Source organism: Tursiops truncatus, chromosome 15 (assembly GCF_011762595.2).
Source record: "Tursiops truncatus isolate mTurTru1 chromosome 15, mTurTru1.mat.Y, whole genome shotgun sequence".
Lineage (NCBI taxonomy): Eukaryota > Metazoa > Chordata > Mammalia > Artiodactyla > Delphinidae > Tursiops > Tursiops truncatus.
The window spans coordinates 14,033,894-14,061,390 of NC_047048.1; the positions used below are offsets into that span (position 1 = coordinate 14,033,894).

The following is a 27,497-nucleotide window of genomic DNA, read 5'->3' on the forward strand; positions in this document are numbered from 1 at the left end:
AAATTTAGAAAATTTCAGCCATTTTTCCTTCAAATATTTTTCTGCTTTATGAAGGAGTCTCTCCTTAATGGCCTCTAGTTATACATTTATTAGATTGCTTAAGGTCCCAAAAGTCCACTGATACTCTGTTCTTTATTTTTCTCTCTTCTCTCTGTGGTTCATTTTGGATAATTTTTATTGCTATAACTCCAAGTCACTAAAAAAAATCACTTTTATTCTGAAATTTCTAATTTGCCATAAATCTCATCCAGTGTTTTCTTCATCTCAGACATTGTTTTATTTCCAGAAGTTTGATTGCATTTTTTATTATATCCCCCATGTCTCTACTTTTTAAACATACTGAATACCATCCAAATAATTGCTTCAATGTCTTATCTGCTAATTCTAACTTCTTTGGCAGTTCTGCATTGGTTTTGTTTATTGAGTTTTCTTCTCATTATAGATTATATTTTCCTGCTTCTTTACATGTCTGGTAATTTTTTATTGGATTCCAGACACTGAATTTTATCTTGTTGGGTGATGCCTATTTTTAAATTCTTATAAATATTCTTGAGGTTGGTTTTGTTTGTTTGTTTGTTTTGGCCACACTGCACAGCTTGTGGGATCTTAGTTCCCTGACCAGGGATCCAACCCAGGCCCTTGGCAGTGAAAGCATGCAGTCTTAATCACTGGACTGCCAGGGAATTCCCCTCTATTTGGGACTTGACTTTAAGATTTCTTAGGCGGACCCAGAACCGTGATTAGACTTAATTATTCTATTGAGGAAAGACACTTTATGTACCCTACCAAGTGTCCCATGAATCATGAGGTTCTCTGTTCTGGCTGGTGGGAGCAAGCTTTATTCCCATCCTGTGTGAGTGGAAACCATCTTTCAGATGGTTCTTTTACCAGCCTTGAGTAGTTTCCTCATAATCCATGCACCAGTCAGTATTCAGCTGAATACCTGGGGGCTGCCCTCTGCAGATCTCAGGATTCCTCTGTGTGGCTTTCACCTCCCTTGTGCCCAGTCCTCTGAATTCTAGCCACCTTCATCTCCCCAAATTGTCAGCTATCTCTTCTCAACTCAGGGAGCCTGCCAGGCTCTGCCCGGCTTTCCCCTCCCTGCAACACTGCCTGGATACTCTCAAAGGAGTATCCAGGCAGTTACAGGGCCCACCACATTTTTTTCATCTCTTAAAGAAAACTCATTTTTTGGCTGTGTCCACTGTCTTGAAAATGTTATATATATATACTATTTGTTGGGTGGTTATTTAAGGCTGGTTAGTAAATGTGGTCCCTGTTACTCCACCATGACCAGAAGTGAAAGTCCTACACTTTCTTATGAAGAGAGAGAAAGTGGTGATCCTATATTGGGTTGGCCAAAAAGTTCGTTTGGGTTTTTCTATAACATCTTATAGAAAAACCCAAACGAACTTTCTGGCCAACCTAATACCTGGCCTAAAAGACAGGCAAATAACCCACAGCTTCTCTTACCTATGTCACCATTTTTGATGTACCATTAATAGTTGTGATCATGAATAATCACAGAATTTATATTGAAATTTTTCACTATTTTAATTAAAACATTTTTAAAATCTATGCATAAATCTCATTAAAAATAAGGAACTGAAGAAAGTTTAAGGGGTGCTGTCTACATACACATTGTGCATAAGCGAGACTGATCCATGGTCATTTTGCGTAATTTGAAAGTGAACTGTTGCTAGACCAAATATACATATAATAATAATGCAGATGAAATTCTCAACAAAGGTACTATGGTAATAATATATGTAAATCTGTATATCATATCCTTTTCTACAATACAAGTAAGATCCATTTATGCTGTCTCTTCACTGTATATAGTGTTAAAAATAAAATTTAATGTTTTTAAACTTTTATTACCACCGTTTATTTTTCCTTCATAGCCTTCCTCCATTCAAACATTCATTCAACAAATATTCACTAATTGCCTAGTACTGTACTATGCTAGTCCTTATAAAACACCAAATTTAATTATTTTAATGGCTACTTTAATTACAAAGTTATAAAATGCATCTGGGGCAACTTTTTTTTACTTCTATAAAGAACATTACAGCATTCAAAATCCAGGGATATTCACTGGAATGTGATGCACAGGTACACACAATGCATCATGCATGTATCACACGTAAGCATAATCATCATAGATGTGGGTGTATCTCTACTTGCTTTTTTTTTTTTTTTTTTTTGCGGTACGCGGGCCTCTCACTGTTGTGACCTCCCCCGTTGTGGAGCACAGGCTCCGGACGCACAGGCTCAGCGGCCATGGCTCACGGGCCCAGCCGCTCTGCGGCATGTGGGATCTTCCCGGACCGGGGCACGAACCTGTGTCCCCTGCATTGGCAGGCGGACTCTCAACCACTGCGCCACCAGGGAAGCCCTCTACTTGCTTTTTGATGTGGGTCAGGGATGGATAAAGGTTGGCAGAGATAGTCAAGTTGGGGAAAGTGTTATGAGAAAAGAAAAGAGGAGTAGGCATAGGAAAAGGATCAAAAGGAGGTTATAAAAGTTTGACACATATGATAAAGACTGGAGAAGCTTCTTCTGGACGTTGACTCTAGGAAAGAAAACTGCCCCACAGGGGATGAGAAAGTAAGACCTGCATGGAGGGCAGCTGGAGCTTGAGTTCAAGGTCAAGTACTTTGGAAGTCGCTGGAGGTCAGAGGACCCAAGTTTCACTCTCCTCTTTCTTCAAGATTCTCACTAGTAAGAGAACACACACTATGGGGGTGCGAAATGGACACCAGAGGATCATCCTTACTAGTGGGCCAGATGGTACCAATGACTCCAAAGAATAGGGCTTTCTGCTAAACTATGTTAGCACATGTGCCTTGGGCTATATTCCTGGTCGGTCTCCTCATACCCTGCCAGCTTCATGGAGCACCCCAGGCTGGACTCATACACCCAGTTACTTCTCAAAACGGGCCCCTACCCTGACCCAAGTGTGCATACTCACGGGAGTCAGACGCCAAGGAGAGCCCATGGACTCTCTTACCCACCCAGGAGGCAGACGGCCTAGAGAGATGCGGTGGAATATTTTTTGCTTCGGAAGAACAGTGACAACCCCCAATGACGTGGACCAAGGCCTGATGGGATCTGAGAGAACATCAGCCACTCCCTGCGCAGGTGAAGAACTGAGTAAGTGGTGGGAATGGGTGTGGAGGTTTTCACCCCAACACGCCTCCTCCAGGACACAGACCAGAGGGCATCTCCACTTTGGAAACATGCAGAAAAAAGGGAAAATGACTCCCTCTTTACCAGAAAGAATCGTTATAGCTTCTCTAACTTCAAAACAAGACACATTTGCTGAGTGTGTGGCTCCAGGCGCTCCTGGAGCTTGGATTTCTGACACAATCTTATCTGTTATTATTCTCAGCACAAGTCAGAAAGCAGAGTTCGGAGCACTTTATTTTTTAACTCAAATTTTCTTTTTTTTTTTTAACTTTTTAATTTTTTTAACATATTTATTGGAGTATAATTGCTTTACAATGTTGTGTTAGCTTCTGTTGTATAACAAAGTGAATCAGCTATAGGTATACATATATCCCCATATCCCCTCCCTCTTGTTTCTCCCTCCCACCCTCCCTATCCCACCCCTCTAGGTGGTCACAAAGCACTGAGCTGATCTCCCTGTGCTATGCAGCTGCTTCGCACTAGCTATCTGTTTTACATTTGGTAGTGTATATATGTCAATGCCACTCTTGCACTTTGTCCCAGCTTCCTCTACCCCCTCCCCGTGTCCTCAAGTCTATTCTCTACGCCTGTGTCTTCATTCCTGTCCTGGCCCTAGGTTCTTCAGAACCTTTTTTTTTTTTAGATTCCATATATATGTGTTAGCATACGGTATTTGTTTTTCTCTTTCTGACTTACTTCACTCTGTATGACAGACTCTAGGTCAACGCACTTCACTACAAATAACTCAATTTCATTTCTTTTTATGACTGGGTAATATTCCATAGTATATATGTGCCACAACTTCTTTATCCATTCATCTGTTGATGGACACCTAGGTTGCTTCCATGTCCTTGCTATTGTAAATAGGTCTGCAATGAACATTGTGGTACATGACTCTTTTTGAATTATGGTTTTCTCAGGGTATATGCCCAGTAGTGGGATTGCTGGGTCATATCGTAGCTCTATTTTTAGTTTTTCAAGGAACCTCCATACTGTTCTCCATAGTGGCTGTATCAATTTACATTCCCACCAACAGTGCAAGAGGGTTCCCTTTTCTCCACACCCTCTCCAGCACTTATTGTTTCTAGACTTTTTGATGATGACCATTCTGACTAGTGAGGGGTGATACCTCATTGTAGTTTTGATTTGCATTTCTCTAATGATTAGTGATGTTGAGCATCCTTTCATGTGTTTGTTGGCAATCTGTATATCTTCTTTGAAGAAATGTCTCTTTACGTCTTCTGCCCATTTTTGAATTGGGTTGTTTGTTTTTTTGATATTGAGCTGCATGAGCTGCTTGTAAATTTTGGAGATTAATCCTTTGTCAGTTGGTTCTTTTGCAAATATTTTCTCCCATTCTTAGGGTTGTCTTTTCATATTGTTTATGGTTTCCTTTGCTTTGCAAAAGCTTTTAAGTTCATTAGGTCCCATTAGTTTATTTTTGTTTTTATTTCCATTTCTCTAGGAGGTGGGTCACAAAGGATCTTGCTGTGATTTATGTCATAGAGTGTTCTGCCTATGTTTTCCTCTAAGAGTTTTATAGTGTCTGGCCTTACATTTAGGTCTTTAATCCATTTTGATTTTATTTTTGTGTATGGTATTACGGAGTGTTCTAATTTCATTTTTTACATGTAGCTATCTAGTTTTCCCAGCACCACTTACTAAAGAGGCTGTCTTTTCTCCATTGTATATTTTTGCCTCTTTATCAAAGATAAGGTGACCATATGTGCGTAGGTTTATCTCTGGGCATTCTATCCTGTTCCATTGATCTATATTTCTGTCTTTGTGCCAGTACCATACTGTCTTGATTACTGTAGATCTGTAGTATGGCCTGAAGTCAGGGAGCCTGACTCCTCCAGCTCCGTTTTTCGTTCTCAAGATTGCTTTGGCTATTTCGGGTCTTTTGTGTTTCAATAAGAATTGTGAAATTTTTTGTTCTAGTTCTGTGAAAAATACCATTGGTAGTTTGATAAGGATTGCATTGAATCTGTAGATTGCTTTGGGTAGTAGAGTCATTTTCACAATGTTGATTCTTCCCATCCAAGAACATGGTATATCTCTCCATCTGTTTGTATCATCTTTAATTTCTTTCATCAGTGTCTTATAGTTTTCTGCATACAGGTCTTTTGTCTCCTTAGGTAGGTTTATTCCTAAGTATTTTATTCTTTTTGTTGCAATGGTAGATGGGAGTGTTTCCTTAATTTCTCTTTCAGATTTTTCATCAGTGCATAGGAATGCAAGAGATTTCTGTGCATTAATTTTGTATCCTGCAACTTTACCAAATTCATTGATTAGCTCTAGTAGTTTTCTGGTAGCATCCTTAGGATTAACTATGTATAGTATCATGTCATCTGCAAACAGTGACAGTTTTACTTCTTTTCCAATTTGGATTCCTTTTATTTCTTTTTCTTCTCTGATTGCTGTGGCTAAAAATTCCAAAACTATGTTGAATAATAGTGGTGAGAGTGGGCAACCTTGTCTTATTCCTGATCTTAGTGGAAATGGTTTCAGTTTTTCACCATTGAGAATGATGTTGGCTGAGGTGTGTCATATATGGCCTTTATTATGTTAAGGTAAATTCCCTCTATGCCTACTTTTTGGAGGGTTTTTTAATCATAAATGGGTGTTGAATTTTGTCAAATGCTTTCTCTGCATCTATTGAGATGATCATATGGTTTTTCTCCTTTAATTTGTTAATATGGTTTATCACATTGATTGATTTGCATATATTGAATCCTTCCATTCCTGGGATGAACCCCACTTGATCATGGTGTATGATCCTTTTAATGTGCTGCTGGATTCTGTTTGCTAGTATTTTGTTGAGGATTTTTGCATCTCTATTCATCAGTGATATTGGCCTGTAGTTTTTCTTTTTTGTGACATCTTTGTCTGGTTTTGGTATCAGGGTGATGGTGGCCTCATAGAATGAGTTTGGGAGTGTTCCTCCCTCTGCTATATTTTGGAAGAGTTTGAGAATGATAGGTGTTAGCTCTTCTCTAAATGTTTGATAGAATTTGCCTGTGAAGCCATCTGGTCCCGGGCTTTTGTTTGTTGTAAGATTTTTAATCACAGTTTCAATTTCAGTGCTTGTGATTGGTCTGTTTATATTTTCTATTTCTTCCTGGTTCAGTCTCAGAAGGTTGTGCTTTTCTAAGAATTTGTCCATTTCTTCCTGGTGGTCCATTTTATTGGCATATAGTTGCTTGTAGTAATCTCTCATGATCCTTTGTATTTCTGCAGTGTCTGTTGTTACTTCTCCTTTTTCAGTTCTAATTCTGTTGATTTCAGTCTTTTCCCTTTTTTTCTTGATGAGTCTGGCTAATGGTTTATCAATTTTGTTTATCCTCTCAAAGAACCACCTTGTAGTTTTATTGATCTTTGCTATTGTTTCCTTCACTTCTTTTTCATTTATTTCTGATCTGATTTTTATGATTTCTTTCCTTTGGCTAACTTTGGGTTTTTTGGTTCTTCTTTCTCCAATTGTAAGGTTAGCTGTAAGGTTAGTTTGTTTATTAGAGATGTTTCTTGTTTCTTGAGGTAGGATTGTATTGCTATAAACTTCCCTCTTAGAACTGCTTTTGCTGCATCCCACAGGATTTGGGTCGTGTGTTTTCACTGTCATTTGTTTCTAGGTATTTTTTGATTTCCTCTTTGATTTCTTCAGTGACCTTTTGATTATTTAGTAGCGTATTGTTTAGCCTACATGTGTTTGTATTTTTTTACAGTTTTTTTCCTGTAATTGATATCTGGTCTCATAGCACTGTGGTTGGAAAAGATACTTGCTAGGATTTCAATTTTCTTAAATTTAACAAGGCTTGATTTGTGACCCAAGATATGATCTATCCTGGAGAACGTTCCATGAGCACTTGAGAAGAACGTGTATTCAGTTGCTTTTGGATGGAATGTCCTATAAATATCAATTAAGTCCATCTTGTTTAATGTGTCATTTAAAGCTTGTGTTTCCTTATTTATTTTCATTTTGGATAATCTGTCCATTGGTGAAACTAGGGTGTTAAAGTCCCCTACTATGATTGTCGATGTTTGACAATTTGATTTTCGACAATTTCGATTGTTGATTTTCCCTTTTATGGCTGTTAGCATTTGCCTTATGTATTGAGGTGCTCCTATGTTGGGTGCATAAATATTTACGATTGTTTTATCTTCTTCTTGGATTGATCCTTTGATCATTATGTAGTGTCCTTCTTTGTCTCTTGTAATAGTCTTTATTATTACTATTTTTTTTGCGGTACGCGGGCCTTTCACTGTTATGGCCTCTCCCGTTGTGGAGCACAGGGTCCGGATGCGCAGGCTCAGCGGCCATAGCTCACGGGCCCAGCCGCTCCGCGGCATGTGGGATCTTCCTGGACCGGGGCACGAACCCGTGTCCCCTGCATCGGCAGGCGGACCCTCAACCACTGCGCCACCAGGGAAGCCCAATATAGTCTTTATTTTAAAGTCTATTTTGTCTGATATGAGAATTGCTACTCCAGCTTTCTTTTGATTTTCATTTGCATGGAATATCTTCTTCCATCCCCTCACTTTCAGCCTGTATGTGTCCCTAGGTCTGAAGTGGGTCTCTGTAGACAGCATATGTACGGGTCTTGTTTTTGTATCCATTCAGCCAGTCTATGTCTTTTGGTTGGAGCACTTAATCCATTAACATTTAAGGTTATTACCGATATGTATGTTCCAATTACCATTTTCTTAATTGTTTTGGGTTTGTTATTGTAGGTCTTTTCCTTCTCTTGTGTTTCCTGCCTAGAGAAGTTCCTTTAGCGTTTGTTGTAAAGCTGGTTTGGTGGTGCCGAATTCTCTTAGCTTTTGCTCGCCTGTAAAGGTTTTAATTTCTCTGTCAAATCTGAATGAGACCCTTACTGGGTAGAGTAACCTTGGTTGTAGGTTTTTCCCTTTCATCACTTTAAATATGTCCTGCCACTCCCTTCTGGCTTGCAGAGTTTCTGCTGAGAGATCAGCTGTTAACCTTATGGGGATTCCCTTGTATGTTATTTGTTGCTTTACCCTTGCTGCTTTTAATACTTTTTCTTTGTATTTAATTTTTGATAGTTTGATTAGTATGTGTCTTGGCGTGTTTCTCCTTGGATTTATCCTGTATGGGACTCTGTGTGCTTCCTGGACTTGATTAACTATTTCCTTTCCAATATTAGGGAAGTTTTCAACTATAATCTCTTCAAATATTTTCTCAGTCCCTTTCTTTCTCTCTTCTTCTTCTGGGACCCCTATAATTCGAATGTTGGTGCATGTAACATTGTCCCAGAGGTCTCTGAGACTGTCCTCAATTCTTTTCATTCTTTTTTCTTGATTCTGCTCTGCGGTAGTTATTTCCACTCTTTTATCTTCCAGTCACTTATCCGTTCTTCTGCCTCAGTTATTCTGCTATTGTTTCCTTCTAGAGAATTTTTAATTTCCTTTATTGTGTTGTTCATCAATGTTTGTTTGCTCTTTAGTTCTTCTAGGTCCTTGTTAAACATTTCTTGTATTTTCTCCATTTTATTTCCAAGATTTTGGATCATCTTTACTATCATTACTCTGAATTCTTTTTCAGGTAGACTGCCTATTTCCTCTTCATTTGTTTGGTCTGGTGGGTTTTTACCTTGCTCCTTTATCTGCTGTGTGTTTCTCTGTCTTCTCATTTTGCTTATCTTACTGTGTTTGGGGTCTCCTTATCGCAGGCTGCAGGTTCATAGTTCCCCTTGTTTTTGGTGTCTGCCCCCAGTGGGTAAGGTTGGTTCAGTGGGTTGTGTACGCTTCCTGGTGGACTAGTGCCTGTGTTCTGGTGGCTGAGGCTGGATCTTGTCCTTCTGGTGGGCAGGATCATGTCTGGTGGTGTGTTTTGGGGTGTCTGTGAACTTATGGTTTTAGGCAGCCTCTCTACTAATGGGTGGGGTTGTGCTCCTGTCTTGCTAGTTGTTTGGCATGGGGTGTCCAGCACTGGAGCTTGCTGGTCATTGAGTGGAGCTGGGTCTCAGTGTTGAGACGGAGATCTCTGGGAGAGCTCTCACCGATCGATATTACATGGGGCTGGAAGGTCTCTGGTGGACCATTGTCCTGAACTCGGCTCTCCCACCTCAGAGGCTCAGGCCTGACACCCAGCCAGAGCACTAAGACCCTGTCAGCCACATGGCTCAGAATAAAAGGAAGAAAAAAAAAGAAAGAAAATAAAATAAAATAAATTGAATAAAATAAAATAAAATAAAATAAATTGAATTAAAAAGTTGTTAAAGTAAAAAATTTTTAAATATTATTAAAATAAAAAAAGTTTTTAAAGTAATTTTAAGAAAAAAAGGAGAGAGAATAAATAAACAATAAACAAATCCACCAATGATAACAAGAGCTAAAAACTATACTAAGATACACATAAAAATCAGAAACTAGTCAGTCAGATACAGGAAACCCCAAGCCTACAGTTGCTCCCAAAGTCCACCACATCAATTTTGGGATGATTCGTTGTCTCTTCAGGTATTCCACAGTTGCAGGTACATCAAGTTGATTGTGGAGATTTAATCTGCTGCTCCTGAGGCTGCTGGGAGAGATTTCCCTTTCTCTTCTTTGTTAGCACAGCTCCCAGGGGCTCAGCTTTGGATTCGGCCCTGCTTCTGTGTGTAGGTCGCCCTCTGGTGTCTGTTCTTCGCCCAGACAGGAGGGGGTTAAAGGAGCGTCTGATTAGGGGGCTCTGGCTCACTCAGGCTGTGGGCAGGGAGGAGTACAGAATGCGGAATGCGGGGCGAGCCTGCAGCGGCAGAGGCCAGCATGACGTTGCAACAGCCTGAGGCGCGCCTTGTGTTCTCCTGGGGAAACTGTCCCTGGATCACGGGACCCTGGCAGTGGCGGGCGGCACGGGCTCCCGGGAGGGGAGGTGGGGATAGTGACCTGTGCTTGCACACGGGCTTCTTGGTGGCTGCAGTAGCAGCCTTAGGGTTTCACGCCCATCTCTGGGGTCCGCGCTGATAGCCGCGGCTCGCGCCCGTCTCTGGAGCTCGTTTAGGCGGTGCTCTGAATCCCCTCTCCTCCCGCACTGTGAAACAATGGTCTCTTGACTCTTAGCCAGTTCCAGACTTTTTCCCAGACTCCCTCCCGGCTAGCTGTGGCACACTAGCCCCCTCAGGCTGTGTTCATGCAGCCAACCCCAGTCCTTTCCCTGGGATCTGACCTCTGAAGCCCGAGCCTCAGCTCTCAGCCCCCGCCCGCCCCGCAGACAAGCCTCTCGGGCTGGTGAGTGCCGGTCGGCACCGATCCTCTGTGCGGGAATCTCTCTGCTTTGCCCTCTGCACCCCTGTTGCTGCGCTCTCCTTCGTGGCTCTGAAGCTTTCCCCCAGCCAACCCCCGTCTCTGCCATTGAAGGGGCTTCCTAGTGTATGCAAACTTTTCCTCCTTCACAGCTCCTTCCCAGAGGTGCAGGTCCCGTCCCTATTCTTTTGTCTCTGTGTTTCGTTTTTTCTTTTGCCCTACCCAGGTATGTGGGGAGTTTCTTGCCTTTTGGGAAATCTGAGGTCTTCTGCCAGCGTTCAGTAGGTGTTCTGTAGCAGTTATTCCACATGTAGATGTATTTTTTTATGTATTTGTGGGGAGGAAGGTGATCTACACGTCTATTCATCCGCCATCTTGAAGGTCTCCCTCACTTTTTCTTTATAATATTTTTCTCATGGCTTAAGCCTGATGTCCTACGAAGTTGAGGGATCAGGCCCAAAACAGTCTAATCTCAGGGAAGAGCTTCTCTCTGTTAAAGGGGCCAAATCCCATCAAGCTGGCTCGTCTGCTGGAACGGCAGAACGAAATGTGGTTTCTTGGCTGTTGGCCTCAAGGGAGCCTCTTGAAAGAGCCTTTATTTGATGTTCCTGAAAACTGGAAGGAACAAAAAGACACGGGGGTGGGGGGTGGCGATAGAGCGAGCTCCAGGAGTCAGTGAGGATGGGAGGGAAGGCCTGGTGGAGAGATGCCCTGTACAGGGTGCTGTATCCATGCTGCAGCCCCAAACTGCAGCCCCCTGCCTGGGCAGGGACGTTTGCAGTTTCATGAGGTAGAATCTGGCTGCATTCCCTGCAGGGGCCCCACACAGACCCTTCCTCAACACTCCGCCATCCCAGGGCTGCTGGGATGTGTACCCAATGTCCTTACTGTACGCCTCAGGTATTGGGGAGCCCACACATGCCTGAGCCGGCACATGTGGCCAGCCCTCCTGGCTCCTTGCATGGCTCTCTGGACCAGCCCGTGGAGATCATCTGAGACACAGGTAACTCTCTTTGGTCTTTGCTTTTTCGACAAAGGAATTGCAAGTAAAGCTTTAAGAGATTAAGGACTGAAGAAAGATTGAAAAAGAGACTCTGTCTTCTCCTTGCCAAACAGAAACAGACCTGCCACATTGGTAGAGGGCACTAGAGTCCTCCAGAAACGGTTTCTAGGGTGTGGATTTCTGCAGAGATCCAACAGCCAAGAACCCCCGATGGCTTGGGGGTCTGGCAGGTAGAAGACCCCCAGAAAACCCAGCAGGACCATGATTATGCAAGGATAAAAAGATACAAAAACTGTGCAGACAAAAAGACTGGCAGAGAAGACTACAAAATGTTAGGAAATTAGATTACATATGACATCGACCCTGGAGTCAGCCAGGCTTGGATTTTCATCTCAGCTTTGCCACTTACCGGCTGTGCTGCCTTGGGTATGTTGTCTAACTTCTCTAAACCCCAGTTTTCATCTCTGCAGAGGGAAATAATAGCACAAACTTCAGAGAGGTGTTGTAAAATTACATTACATAATGTTTGCAATTACACAGCAGAGTGCCTAGTCCTTAAAATAATGCTCAAAATGGGAAATGATTGATTACTGTGGCTTCTAAGCAGTGAGACTATGGGTAACTTTTTCCTTCTCTTTGCTTGTATCATCCATATTTTGTACGATGAACATGTATTACATATGCTGAAGCACAGCTTGGCAGCTCGACAAGGGTTCTTTCCATCTAGGCTTATTCAATGAGGCTCCTCACAAGGGTCTTCAGGCCTGCTGCGTGCAAACCATTCTTTTGCTGGAGGAACCTCTGCAATGGGGACCAGTGGGATAATGGGACCCAGAGGACTAGAAAGGAGCATCCCTGAAGACAACCGTGTTGTTTTCCTCTCTCTAAGTGACCAAAGACCCTGAAAGAACACCAAGCATCACTACGTGCAGGTAGCAAGAAAACACTGAGATGCTCTTTCAAGCACTATGCCATCCAAGATGCTCTAAGTTACATTCCTTTCCTGCCAATGTCACATAATGGGCAGAATCCCATTATGTGACACTGGGATATGGTTTGCCCCATATCCCTTGCCTGAGATATGGGGCAAACCATGGAGACCAAACAAAGGGCTCAAGCGGTCAAAGGCAGCTTCTCTGGAGCCCCGTCACCCCCCCGGCCTCACCCCTCCTTGGGGGCACAAAGGCTCAGACACCTTGGCTGGGCAGTAGGCAAAGTAACCAAAGCTCTTCAAACTACGGCAATTACAAGCAGCAGAGACAGCAAATAGGAAAGAGACAAGTGGAGATCCACTGCCTTTTCTGTCGGCCCTCAACAGGTGAAATACGTTTGTCGCCAAGAGGGTAAACCAACAGCTCGTGGAATTTAGAACTGAGGATGACCTTACAGTTCTAAGCATTGATTCCCGTATGAAATTTGATTTACTGACACACCCAAGGTCAGTGAGAACTCAGGGAGTGATTTAGGTCAATTCAAATAGCAGGGCCAGGACTAGAAGGCAAGCCTCCTAGTTTCTAGCCAGGGATGCTTCCTCCAAAGATGGATATTGTTTTGCCTCAGATTGCTGAGATTACTGGTTCTGGGAAGTGCCACCTTCCTCAAGGTGCTTACTACAGGGGCCATTGTACAAACTGGAAGAAGGCAGATCTTGGATGCCAGTTGGGTAAGAATTGGAAGCAAAGCCTTCCTACTTGTCTTGTCCTGGGGCTGCTCTTGCAGACCCCAAACAAATGGCAGCAGGGCTAGAAGACACCATGCCAACCTCCAGTTGTTGTCTCCATGGCTCCAGCAGTGGGGCTGGTGATGAGAATGAGAACACTGACTTCTTTCCCAGCCTGGTCATTATCTGTGAATGGGAACAACAGATGAGCCCCTCACAAAAACCATGATAATGATCAGAAGACAGACTGACTGCCAAGTGCTGGAACAGACATGTCTCTACATGGGTGCTATCCATGATGTCTGGACAATGATATGTTTGGTCCTTGGAAAGTCATCATCTCCATCACTGATGACTAACATATTTTCAGAGACTAAACTGGGTGGATAAACGAGATGAATATAAAAATTTAGCTGCACATCAATAATTATTTTTTAAAGCTTTCAGATATAGTTCACATACCATGCTATTCACTCACTAAAGGTATATAATTCAATGGTTTTTAATAGATTCACATAATTTTACAACCATCATCACAACCTAATCTTGGAGCATTTTTATCACCCCCAAAAAGAAACTCCTCGTCCCTTAGCTGTCATCCCCCAGCTCCCCAGTCTTCTCCTGCCCCCAGGCCACCACTAATCTACTTTCTGTCTCTACAGATTTGCCTATCTTAGACATTTCATAGAAATGGAGTCACAATATGTGGTCCTTTGTAATTGGCCTTTTTCACTTAACATAATGTTTTCAAGGTTCATTTATGCTCTGGATTAATTCTTCTTTTCATAGTTCTTACAGCACCTTTTCTGGATCTTTCAGGGCTTTCTGGGCCATCCTCAAACATTTTGGTTACTATTGGAAATCAGAATGAAAATAAATTCTATTTATCCAAACTTTTTGTGTGCTAATGGAGGTGGTATTGTATTATTTCTAAGATGAGGTAAATCGATTTGTGTACCTGCACCAACAGTCACTAGATACCTCAGCTTCAGAAATGCTTAGCTGTGCTTTGTGGGTATAGTTTTCTGGTAATGTATCAATCTGGGGCTTATTGCAAGAAGCAATTATCCCCAAAATAACAGAGCTGTGGAATTTGGGAAAACTCCCTATTTCAACAGATGAATTTTCCTGCATCTTAGGGATACACTATCCTGCCCTTTGCTGAGTAGTATGTCAGGAAGACTAAAAATCAGAAGAATATGAAGAGACACCAAAGAGCCAGAGGACCTGTTTCTGACAGACTCACCTTTATTTGTTCATTATTCAGAAACAATTTAAAGGGCACCTACACTGTGTAGGCATTGAGCTAGCAGTAATAGTAATACAAACATGGGGCAATGATCCTTGTCCTCCAGGAGATCCTTGACTGGGACGCTGCCCAGAACACTTGTCTCTGGTGGCAAGTCAAAGGCAACCCAGAGGGAGATGATAAAATGTAAAAACAGCATAGATCCTTAGTGAAAGAGAACTGGAGTGAGATCCCACAGTCGTTCTGGTTCTGAGTCTCCTGTGGGGGCTGTAATCAGATATCAGCTGAGGCTGGAATTATCTGAAAGTTTGACTGGGGCAGAAGGGTATGCTTGCTGGGTGGCCCACTCCCAGAGTTGGCAAGCTGATGCTGGCAAGGTTGTTCCTCTCCACATAGGCCTCTCACAAGACTCTATGTGTCCTTACCACCTGAGGGCTGGCTTCCCCCAGAGTGAATGATATAAGAGACTCAGCTAACAGCTGCAATGCCTTCTATGACTTGGTCTTAGTCAGTCACCTACATGACTGCCACCATATTCTATCAGTCACAGAGCCAGCCCCAAGTCAATGCGGGAGGGACCACAAGGACATGAAAACCAGGAGGCAAGAGTCACTGAGGGCCATCTCAGAGGCTGGCTACCATAATACTATTCAGTTTTTCTTCCATTTTCCACCCTGAAGGTCAAAGTACAAATTCTTAGCTGCTGTTTGAATCTCTTCTTTAAACCTCTACCAGGTATTCATTCAACCACTGCCTGAATCCTTCTGGGCAGGAGTTCAAGGTCCTCCAACTCTGATCACTCTGTCCTCAGATGGCACTGACGTCCCCTGCAGGTTGAGTCAGTTCCTCCTCTATGTGAGACCTTCAAATACTTATCAAGAGCAACCATGTTCCACCAATAGACATTGACTTAGTCAGCATCAGACCCAGTGTGCTAGCAGCTGGGGGTACAGCAGTGAACAAGATACAGTTTTTGCCTCCAAAGAGCTCATTTTTGGTTTAGCTTCCTCACTCTACTCCAGCAGGCCCACACCACCCGCTATGAGCAAGGGACCCCTTGTCCATCTTCTCTATATCTGATCACAGAGAAATCTCTTCTCTTTTGCCAAAGCTCTTCTGGTAGCAAACAGCAGAGAACAAAACTCAGATTGCTTCAAGAAAGCAGATAAATGTGAACAAGAATTGGGATGGTAAAGTTGCTCCAAATCTGAGACAAATCTTTCATGTTCTTAAAGTATAGTTTAAGAGACCTGAAGCTGATTGATGGAAAGCAGCAGATTTTTAAAATACTGCGCTAATACCTAGCATCCTTCCTTAACTCTTACTAATTATAGTAATTATAAAGGCTTTTTCTATAGATTATTTTGGATTTTCATATCATCTGCAAATCATTCAAGTTCTGTTTCTTCCTTTCTAATTCATATACCTTTTCTTTTTTCTTGTTTTATTGTACTTGTTAAGACCTCCATTATAATATGGAATAGAAGTAGTGACAGTAGACATGACTACTTTATTTATCAATTCTTTTTTCTTCCAGCTCTGATAATGGCAGGGTAGCTTGTATCAGATGAAACCCACTTGCTGACAACTATAAGTTATGGACAAAATATTAAAATAACTGTATAATGTCCTCAGAGAGTAACCAAAAGCAGGCAGAAATTAGGGGGATGCAAGCCTTGAAAGAATGGAAGTAAATTCGTGAGACTCACATTTAACCAGCTTTTCTCCTGAAGGCACTCCCCAGTCTGCCTGGAGCATGAGGACTGGAGTCCAAGCAAAAAGGAGCAGTCTTATTAGGCTGGAGAATCTGAGATGAGAGTTTGGAGCTGCCAGAGAAGTTTGCAATTGAGAGGTGAGGAAAATATGGGAAAGGAGGGGGCCAAAAATCTATATATGGATACCCCCTCAAGTCCCTGCTGACTTTGTAAATGCATATCCATAGGGAGAGACTCTACTGAGCCCACAGGAAAAGTATAGCTGGAAGGCGGAAAACGCTGGGCAGAAATTCCAATAGAAAGGCACACTTTAGAGTTCAAGTCTCTCCAAATTAGAGGAGTTTGGTAAACACTTCAAGCTTTTCAACAAAACTCTAAAAAGGCCATGCCCTATGATTAGGAAGCACATCCCAGGACTAAGTGCTGTACCTTAGAACTAAAAGCAAAATTCAAATAGACCCACCCTAACAAAGCCTAAAACCAAGCCTTCACAAAATTCAGGTGATCTGACAGCAGATCTGCTAGATCTGCTGGAACAAAACCCAACATTCTTCAGAGGAAGATAACAGAATCCAGATTCTCTACAATGAGTCAACCACAATGTCTATACAATAAAAAAGCATGATACATATGAAGAAATAAGAAAATGTGATGACAAGTCAAAAGAAAAAAAGCAGTCAACAAAGAAGATCCACATTTAGGATTTAGGAGGAAAGGACTTTAAGTGATAAATATGTTAAAGGGTTTTATGAGAAGAATGGATATACTGGAGGAAGAGACAGAGAATCTCAGAAAAGATACAAAAACTCTAAAAAGGTACCAAGTAGAATCCCTGGAACTGAAAGACACAATATATGAAAAAAATTTTACAAAATAATAGCATGAGATTAATAGATGATCACATGGGGGAAAAAAGAAGAAAGATTATTGATTTAAAGAGAAATAAATAGAAATTATCCAAAAAGAATCTGTGAGAGTAAAGTATTTAAAGAAGAGACGAATGGAACCTCAATATCAAATACCAAATAGAGCCAGAATATTAAACATCTTAATATATGTATAATTGAGGTTTCAAGAGAAAAGAGGAGAATAGAGAATAAAAAATATTTGAAAGAATATTGGCCAAAATGTTTCCAAACTTAATTATAAACATCAAACATCATATATTAGAAGCTTAACAAGCCTCCAAAAAGAATCAATACCAAAACCAAAACAAAACAAAACAAAACAAAAACCTGCACTTAGCCACATCACAGATAAAAATAAAAGTGAAATAGAAAATCTTACAAGTAGCCAGGCAGAAATGAGGTATCATATACAGGGGAATGATTGACAAGCAACTTCTCTTCCGATAAATGGAGTACAGAAGACAATGAAATAATGCCTTTAATGTGTGGAAAGAAAAAAACTGTCACTTCAGAAGTCTATACCCAGTAAAAACCATTCTTCAAAACTGAAAACGAAGAGATATTTTCAGGTAAACCAAAGTTGAGGTAATCTGTTGCCAACAGACCTGCACTGCAAAAAGTGCTAGGGGAAGTTCTTTAAGCTGAAGGGAAATAATTGTCTTGGAAATCTGAATCTACAAAAAGGCATGAGGAGTACTGGAAATGGTTAATATGTGGGCAAATTTACAAGAATAATTGTTTCTAAAAGGAATGATTTTTTCCTAGATATGGCTTTAATCAAGCAATGAACAGATCATCCAAGAAGATATAGTTTCATATAATAAAGCCTGCCCTCCAGAGTTTCGTTTTTTTAATCAAAACAACTTGAACACATCAGGAAAAAAAAAGTTGTTTTCCTATAGAAACTAAGTATATGATTTTCCTACTCAACTCCCCCTCTTTCTAAATAAATTTATATAAATAGTGCCATTTATTCATTTGAAAATTAGTTATGACTAATTTTATTCACTTAACATTAAAGTCACCATCAGTTATGAATTTTGCTGTAAGTTTCCAGCTATACCTCTCTGTGCCTCTCTTCTGTGGGCCTCATGGACTCACTTTCATAACACTCTGCTCCTTCCTACCTTCCTTTCCCTACTAACCCCCTCCTCTGCTTATATAACCTCTTCAAATCTTTTGAGTCTGCTCCTTATTTATTTAATTTAATGGTTGACTTCTTGTTTCTTAAAATAAAAAAATACCTAAAGCAAACATGAAAACTTGTTAGCATATATTAATTCTGGGTGGTGAACATGAAAACTTGTTAGCATATATTAATTCTGGGTGGTGAGGCACCGGTGTTATTATTTATTCCTTGTGCATTTCTACGTTTAAAAACTTCTCGTTAAAAATTTCCAGTGATTTCCATTGCAGAGTCACTGTGTATGAGTCAATTTCTCTTAAAATCATTTTTTATCAAAATAATAATTTACAGGCATGATTTCATAGAATATTTATATGAAAACATTCAAAAGAACGATACCTAAGTTACCACGTTACTTATTTATCAAAATGGGGAATTTGTTAATAATAAGTATTGGCATTTGTGATAAGAATGAAATTCATTAATTAATAGTCTCAGGACTCTCTCTTCTCTTTTACCTGCTGAAGACAATTTTGTCTTTCCTCTCTGCCCACACCTTCCAAGAAGAGCTTTGATGACATGAATTCAGGAGAATGGGTAGAAAGACACCAGGACTGGAGATGTAAAATGCTTAGAGATAAGTTGGGGTAAAGGGTGAATAATCAAGGGTTTTAAGGTTAGCTGACTCAAGTAAATCAGAGGTGAGAGGGAGCCTCAGTGGAAAGGAAGAGACATTCTAAGAACAGTGGCTGTGGGTTATAAATAAACCCACTATAATATTCTTTAAATAAGTAAACATTGGAATTAAAAAACTTTTAATTGCTGACTATTGTCTCTTCATTGTACTCAGGGCCTCAAGATTCATTTGAGTTACATACTTAACAATTACTGAAATGTATTTTCCTGCTGTACTGTTGGAAGAAACCTTATAACTTTGGGAAGGAGTGGTCAAAATACTACCTTCTCCTTGCTGAATTTCATTTAAATACCGTGATGATAGATGTTTGGCTTTAGAACCTTGAGAACATTTTATGATTAAGGACTGAAAATATAAGGTATAATTTCCTAAACATCTGAGCACTTTAACATATTTTTCAAACTGTGACAGCCTCTCCACCCTATAACATTTTATGTATGTGTGGGTTTACACATATATTGTATATAGTACATATTATAATTATAATTCAGCCACCTTATCAAGTCTTATTAACTACTATTATTCACATTCAAAACTTTAAAATAAATTCCCCCATCCTCCCTCCACAGAGTAAATACTTTCACCATTTTGCACCATTTTCATATTAGAAAATGGCATATTTATCCTATTTCTTGATTGTTTAGTTTTAAGTATTAACTATTGACTTCCTAATATGGAAGATGAGGATTTAACTTTCTTATGAACCTTCCCGCATGTTGTTATAATTTTGGGTGAAATCAATATTCAGAACCTATATAAGTATTATTCATGGCTGAGTGGTATACTATGGAAACAATTTCTCCCTTATGCAACATCACCTTGGAGTTAATCATGATTGTCTCGTTATTTCATCTGCCTGTTTTCTACATCTATCAGTAATTGTATATAAATGTATAACTCTGGCTATGAGTTATTCTAAGCAGCAGACGGAAGGCAAGGACTGGGACGCTATACCATTCGGTGTGTTCATTTGTACTTAATCCCCCTGTTTTCCCTGCAGTACCCTGGCCCAGTGCCCCAGAGTCCAGATTCCACTTAGATCAAGCTCTCCAAAGAAGAGCCCTGCAAGGTTCTGCTAAGGTGGACAGAGTCGACCACAGCTGCAGGGTGTTGGGGAGGACATGGAGATTCAACTTCTTCTTAGAGACTTTCCAGCAACCCTCCTATTTTGAACCCAAGCTGTATTTCCACTTTCAGAGATGCCTGTGGCCTCTGGAGTTCAGACAGGCACCGCCATGTTACACTTAGCCTTTCCCCTCTGCAAGCTTGAGTTTCCGCTTTCTCCAGTTTGCTAAGTTCCTTTCCATTCATTCTTCTTATTTCCAGCTTCCCATACTTTGTTTCTATCATGACTTCTCCTGAAAACCGATTAATCCAACACCAGTAACCTTCTCTGAGTCTGCCTCCGCATCTATTAAATGAAACAGTCCTGCTCTCCTCCGCGGCATCCTGGGTTCCTGGGTTCGCACGCATCATCTCAGCATCATCCCGTGTGCTGCGAGGATCTCTGAGGGCTTATGGCCAGAGCTGAGGACGTGCTGGAAATGCTAGTGCTGGACCGAGGCCGTCCGTCAAGGTGGAAATGTCTTGGTTTCTCAGTGGCTCCCTGAGAATTGCACAAAAACTTTTTTTCAAATTTTTTGTTACTGCTCCTATTTCCAAGAGTTCTAGAAACAAATCAAGTCACCCATAGAGGGGATGAAGAGGGAGAAGAAAAGAGAGAGAAAAACAAAGGGGAGAAAAGGGGGAACACAAGGCGAATGGACTGCTGTCCTGCTGTGTCCCGAGTCGCCATTAGGGTGTCCCCTTCCCTCACGCACGTGTCCATGTCCCAAGTGGGGAGACCTCCACACCAGGGTGAACGCCACGATTGAGGCCCAGGCCGAGACTCCCGCAACAGAAAGGTTAAAGTGATGACGGCAAACTGATTGCTCTGCTTGACCTGGGGCGGGGGGTGGGGTCATAAATCTCCTGTGTCTTTGATTCTTCTTACCCTCTCCCTGATAAATCTGTTTTCAAGATGAAACATTATTCCACAAGCCCAGCTGGCTGATGGATTGGGAAACTTACAAAACTAACTCCAGTGAGTCCTTTGAAGTGGATCGAAACACAGGCTTTGTAAAAATGCATGTCATCCGGGATCACTGGTTCAAGGTTGGCAGCATGATTTCCTTTCATCACACAGGTCTTCACTTGGTACTGCAGATTACTTTCCCTCTGACTGCAAACGAATTTCCTGCTCCCTCCCAGAAGAGCTCACGGGGCTTCCCTTTCTCCCTCTACCTCTTGCCCCACACATGTGGAGTGTGCAGGGTCTCGCCCCGTAGCTCTAAGGTCATGGAAGGAAAGCCAGAGGTGACACCAGTCACTCCAGGCCACCTCTATATGGAAATTCAGGGAAAAAGTTCACAAAAGGCACTTTGTAGGAGAAAATAGGTTACAAAGGGGTAGCAGCTGGGAGCTGAGGATACGGAGGGCCAGTGCCCAAGAGCTTTGGTCTTTGGGGCATTAAGAAATGCCAGTCTTCTTTATCACCAGTTGCCAGTCTCTGCTGACTGCTGAGTAGAGGGACCCTAGAGGGCCTGGGGGTAGGGGGGTGAAAATCCACTAAAATAGCCATGGAGTTCACTCTCCTCCCGGCATGCCTTCTAGAGGTCTCCCTGGGAACCAGATGTGCCAAAGGCAAACCTGGAGAAACAGAAGGGGGCTGGCGTGAAGTTAACCTCACTTCCGTCAAGCATTTGTCCAATGTTTTCCAGGCTACCCTTATACCCAAACCTCTGAGCTCCTCCCCTACTATCTTCCCATGACTGTCTCCAGAATCCTCAGCACAACTCTGTCCCAGACAGTGTCTCAGTATCACATCCCAAGATACTCCATCATCCCCAGATCCAAGTACATACCAGAAAATGACAAAAGTGATATTAAACCATTACTCACGATCACCATGAATTTTTTTGCCAGGAAAATAAGCTTCCAACTAATTGATGGGAATGTAGAAGGGAAAAGAAGCCAAGCTTCATAGTGTTAATCTAAGAAAAACTGCAAGGACAGCAGGGGGCTGCATGAGCAGGGTATCGAGATGAGATTCCACAAACCACGGCATGAACCAGTGAAAATCTCACTGATGGAACAAAAGGCTAAATCCCAAAGTCATCAGGATTGAAGTATCCCTTGGATAAGTCTCACCTGCTCAATGACGCTGGATAAGTGGACCAAAAATAAGTAAGGATCTAAAAGAAATTAATAGGATAATTTTTTAAAATCCCATAGGCCTTATGGATGTGTATCAAACTTCACCTCTGATAATAGAAAATCCATCTTCTCAAGCACACGTGGTATATTGACCAGAACTTATCAAACATTAGGTAACAAAGAAAATATCATTAAATGACAATAAACTTCATCTGGAAAAATAAGCATTCAGTAATAGCCTGGAAACGACCACAAAATAAAAACTGAAAGGCAACTGGTCCTATTTGGTATTAAAATATACTAGAAAGCTTTGATAATTAAAATAGTGTAGTGTTAGTACATGAATAGATAAACAGACCAGTGGAAAAGAACAGAATATCCAGAAATAAATGCAAGTACATGTGGAATTTTCATGTATGATAAAGGTGACACCTCAAATCACTAGGGCAAAAAGAGAACTTTTTTTGAGTCTTTTTATCAGGAGAGGAAGCCTGTCCTGCCCCTAACCCACCCAGATATTAAAGGTGCCTGCGTCAATACTTCCAAAACAAGTGTCAACAGTTTATAAGAAAAACGTGACCACCTAAGCTACAGAAAGCAATGGGCTGAGGACAAGGAGAGTGGATGAAATGAAAGAGATGTTTAACAACATTCACAAAAGCAAGAATAAAAAGTGGGCCGGTTCAGCTGGATTTTTTGCAGAAATTGAGAAGCTGATCTTAAAATTCATATGAAAATTCAAAAAGACCCAGGAGCTGGAAGACTTGCAACTCCTGATTTCAAAACTTGTTACAATGTTAGTGCTGTAAGTTTTGCCAGTAAGTGGTACTGGTATAAAGATTAGATAGATAGATAGATAGATAGATAGATAGATAGATAGATAGATAGATGGAAGAGAATTGAGATAACCCCCGCAAATATATCTCTACATTTACAGTCAATTGATTTTCAACAAAGATTCCAAGAAAATTCAATAGTAAAAGAATAGCCTTTTTAACAAATGGTGGTGGGAAAATCGTGTGTCACATGAAAAAAGATGAATCTGGACTACTTCCTGACACTATAACAAAAATTAACTCAAATGAATCAAAAATTCAAATGTAAGAGCTAAAACTCTTAGAAGACAGAGGAGAAGACCTTCATAATCCTGGGTTAGGCGGTGGTTTCTCAGCTATGACACCAAAAGCACAAGCAACTAAGGAAAAAATAGATAAGTTGGCCTTCATCAAAATTTAAAACTTTCATGCTCCAAACAGCACCATTAATAAAGTAAAAAGACAACTCACAGAATGGGAGAAAATTTTTGCAAATCATATATCTGATAAGGGACTCGTACCCAGGATATTTGAAGAACCCTTACAACTCAATAATAAAAAGTTAAATTATTTTAAAATGGGCAAACGATCTCTTCTTTGTCCTAAGAAAAGATACAAATGACCAATAAGCACACAAAGAGATGCTTGAGATCGTTAGTTATCATGGAAACACAAAACACAACCACAATGAAGTATTACTTCATACTCACTGGGATGGCTACAATCAAAAGGACAGATAATAACAACTGCTGGCTTAGATGTGGAGCAATCAGAGCCCTCATAAACTGCAGGTGGGAATGTAAAACGGTGCAGCCCCTTTGCCAAACGGTCTGGCAGCTCCTCAAAATGCTAAGCACAGTGTTACCATATGACTCAGAATTCCACTCCTAGGTACGTTTCCAAAAGAAATGAAAAAGTCTACACAGACTTGTACTCGAATGTTCATAGCAGCATTATTCTTATAGTCAAAAAGTGGAAAAAACCCAAATGTCTCTCAACGGGTAAATGGATAAACAAAATATGGCACATTTGTATGACGGAATACCATTTGGTAAAAAAAGAGAATGAAGTACTGATACAAGCTACAACATGAATGAAACTCAAAACACGCTCAGTGGAAAAAAAGCCACACACATAAAGAACACATAGTGTGTAGTTCCATTTATACTGGCTGTCCAGAAAAGGCGAATCTCTAGCTTTCTTTTGGACTGACAGGACTGGTCTCAAATTACATTGTGACAATGTTTGACCAATTCTGTAGATATGCTAACAATCATTTAATCGTACCTTTATTGTTTTATCGTTTTTTATTGTTTTGTTGTTTTTTTTGTTTTTTTTTTTTTGCGGTACGCGGGCCTCTCTACTGCTGTGGCCTCTCCCGTTGCGGAGCACAGGCTCCGGACGCGCAGCCTCAGCGGCCATGGCTCACGGGCCCAGCCGCTCCGCAGCATGTGGGATCCTCCCGGAACCCGTGTCCCCTGCATCGGCAGAAGAACTCTCAACCACTGCGCCACCAGGGAAGCCCTAATCGTACCTTTAAAATGGATGGATTTTATATTATGTAAATTACATTTCAATAACGCTATTTTTTAAAAGTGGCTCTGTATAATTGCAAAAGCAGCCGGAGCCCAGCACCAATGGCCCTTATTCTTTAATGGATTCTTATTAACAATACTGCACCACCTATGCTCTTAAGTGTTCATAAAATTGTGGGAAAATCATGCACACTAATGACTTTGAGTTAAAAAAATGATTCAGAAGAGTGAACTCTGAATGTGAAGTATTAGTCATTCATGCTGCGGTGCTCGAAGTACGGCTTCTGGACCAGCAGCATCGCCTTTACCTGTAACAATGCGAATGTGGGGGTTCCACTGAATCAGACCTCCCAAATCAGAAACTCTGGGGGTGGGGCCCAGCAATCTGTATCTTAACAAACTCTCCAGGTGATACTGATGTATGTTCCAGTTTGAGAATCAATCCTTTACTCAATCACTTCACTTATATTTTTCTTTTCATGTATGTGTAACAAAAAGATATGATTTAAAAATCTATTGCTAAAAATTCTAAAAAATCTTTGTGTAGGTATAAAAATAAGAATTCTAAGTCTCACAGATGTAAAAAACAAGCTTATGGTTACCAGAGGGGAAGGGGAGGGGGGAGGATAAATTAGGAGTTTGGAATTGAAATATACACCCTACTGTATAAAAAATAGATAACCAACAAGGACCTACTGTGTAGCACAGGGAAGTATACTCAATATCTTGTAATAACCTATAATGGAAAAGAATCTAAAAAAGAAAATATATATATTCTGAATATATATAATATATATAATGTATATAATAACTTGATCACTTTGCTATACACCTGAAACTAACATGACATTGTAATTCAACTATATTTCAATAAAAATTTTAAAAAATATGAATTCTAAGTCTTAAGAAAACATTGTGTCATCATTTCATTAGTGCTACCTAAAAAGATGGTGGATCTGACAGTCAATGAAGTCTTGGGTGAATGAAATCCACAGGCAGGATATTGCTGTTGGCACACACAAGGGTCAGGGCAGGGCAGGGGACCGGCTACCATGCTGCAGCTACTCCACAGACCAACCTTGAGACTGTACCTGGATTTGTGCCCTCTCCCCCTTTGTTTAGCATCCCGCACTCTGGCTTTGAGACTTCTCTGGGGCGCCTGGCAGAAGAACCCCCCGATTCCAGCATCTCTTGGATCAAGGCTGCAGAATCCTCCAGCAGATCCTCAGTATCTCTGGTCAGCTAAGATTTCTCTCCATTCTTAAATTCCCACCCAGCATACGTATCTCCTTGTACTTCTTTATGCTCATTTCAAAGGGAATTAGGGGACAGGAAGGGAAAATGTGGGTTCAGTCCAATGTCCTAAACAAGAACACCTTATACTTTTCAAATAAATGATTTTGATGCTATACAAAGATAAGGGGGAAAAAAGCTAGAACCCTAACACCAAAATCTGAGAAAACAAACAGCAATAGAAATGAGGAAAAGTCTACCCAAACCTCAATGACAAATACAGAATAAAACAGTGGCAAACCAAATCTGACCGTACATTAAGGAGTCATGGCCCGCTAGAATTTATCCCAGGCATTGAAGACAGTTGACTACTAAGATGTCTAATATTATGAAATGACATAAAAACTAGGTCCAATAAGAAAAATCATAATTTCTTCCAGTGTCTCCTGACCTGCTCCCTTGAGGACCTGTTGCCCTCTGGCCCGGATGACAGGCATCGGTGTGGGACCCCGTTGCATCATCATTCTGGGGAGTCCCTTCACCTCTCTCCTGGATCAGATGCCCTGTTTCCTGGGTACCAGTTCTTGGTATTTCTTGGTTGTTTCCCTCATTTTGTTGGAGTGTACTCTCTGATAGCACAATGGAAAGGGGTGTGTGGGCAGAAGAGCTGTATTTTGAGAACCCTGCATGTCCAAAAATAGCTTTGTTCTCCCCTCACTTTAACTGGGTACTTGTGAAATTGCTTGTGAAAAGCACAATTACTCTTTTACTGCACTGTGGACGTTCTGACTGATGCAGACTTGACACTGACTCAAAACGTATAACAGTAGTTAATAAAATAATAAGTAGCTGCACATGTTATTATATCTAAAAAGTGCATATGTGTCAAAAATAAATTTTGCTATGAAATCAATGCTGGGAGTTGTTATGGACTAAATTGTGTTTCCCCAAAACTCATATGTTGAAGCCCTAACCGTAACCCCTTGCCACTCAATGTGACTGTTGGAGATGGGATTTTTAAGGAGGTAATTAAGGTTAAACGGGGTGATATAAGGGTAGGGTCCTAATCTGATAGGACTGATGTCCTTGGAAGAAAAAGCAGAGAGACCAGAGATCTCTCTTTCCCCATGCATGCACAGGAAAGTCCAGGTGAGGACAGAGTATCTGTTGCTGGACCAATGAATGAATGAATGAGTGGCCATGGTGTGGGTCTATTTTCATTTGTAGCTTCAGTTCTGGAGAAATTTCTGGATCTGTTAATTTCCTTATATACATCCTTCTTTTTCTCTGTGCTCTATCTCTAGAACTTCCATTCTTCGGATATTGGACTGTAGTCCTTGAATTTTCTCATCTTTTCCTCTCCTATTTTCCATCTCCTTTTGCTCTACCTTATGGGAGGTTTCTTAATTTTATTTTTCAAACATTCTATTGCATTTGTCATGTCTTCTATCATTGCTTTTAATTTCCAGGTGTTCCTTTTTGTTCTGTGTCTCCCCCCCACACACACTTTTTTTCAGTAGCATCTGTTCTTGCTTAATGAACGTATTATGCTCTCTTACTTCTCTGAGATTATTACTGACTGTTCTTTTTAAAGTGTTCTTGTTCCTGAATTGTCTCTCTTTCCTCCCAGGTGCTTGCTAGTTGTCTGCATAATAATTTTTCACATTAGAGCATTTCCTTAGCCTGATGTACTTGGTGTTCTACTCATGTTTAGAACTTGAGGACTAAGCAGCTGGTTGAAATGTGTGAACCCACAGACTGTGGCCTTGCATGGAAGATGGTCTGATGGGGCCATTTCGTTGGAAATACCCAGTGTCAGGATCTTTAAGTCTTTTCCCTGGTCTGGTCAGGACTGTCAGCGGGAGGTTGTCTGAATATGGGGGCTTAGTATGGAAGAGGACTGGGGGTGGGTCTCTGTATTCAG

General features: G+C 41.0%; 2 protein-coding genes across 5 annotated transcripts in view; both read right to left on the reverse strand.

Moving 5' to 3' along the window:
* The window catches only part of CALN1 (calneuron 1), a 504,452-nt gene extending 492,551 nt beyond the window's left edge, over window positions 1–11,901 (reverse strand). The window contains exon 1 of the mRNA XM_073792040.1: window positions 11,850–11,901. The gene's annotated coding sequence lies outside the window, so the exon portion shown is untranslated. The remainder of the gene's footprint in view (window positions 1–11,849) is intronic.
* LOC101322849 (S-adenosyl-L-methionine-dependent tRNA 4-demethylwyosine synthase TYW1) overlaps window positions 1–27,497 on the reverse strand; it is a 222,883-nt gene that overhangs the window by 4,493 nt on the left and 190,893 nt on the right. The window contains exons 16-17 of one of the 4 annotated variants that reach the window (XM_073792039.1): window positions 11,850–11,904; window positions 5,610–9,334 (exon numbers count right to left, since the gene is read on the reverse strand). In XM_073792039.1, the coding sequence (XP_073648140.1) occupies window positions 11,899–11,904 (6 nt within the window). In that variant the 3' untranslated portion in view covers window positions 5,610–9,334; window positions 11,850–11,898. Of the gene's footprint in view, window positions 1–5,609; window positions 11,905–27,497 lie in introns of those variants that run through there. The other 3 variants (XM_073792038.1, XM_019921823.3, XM_073792037.1) reach the window with 3 other exon arrangements.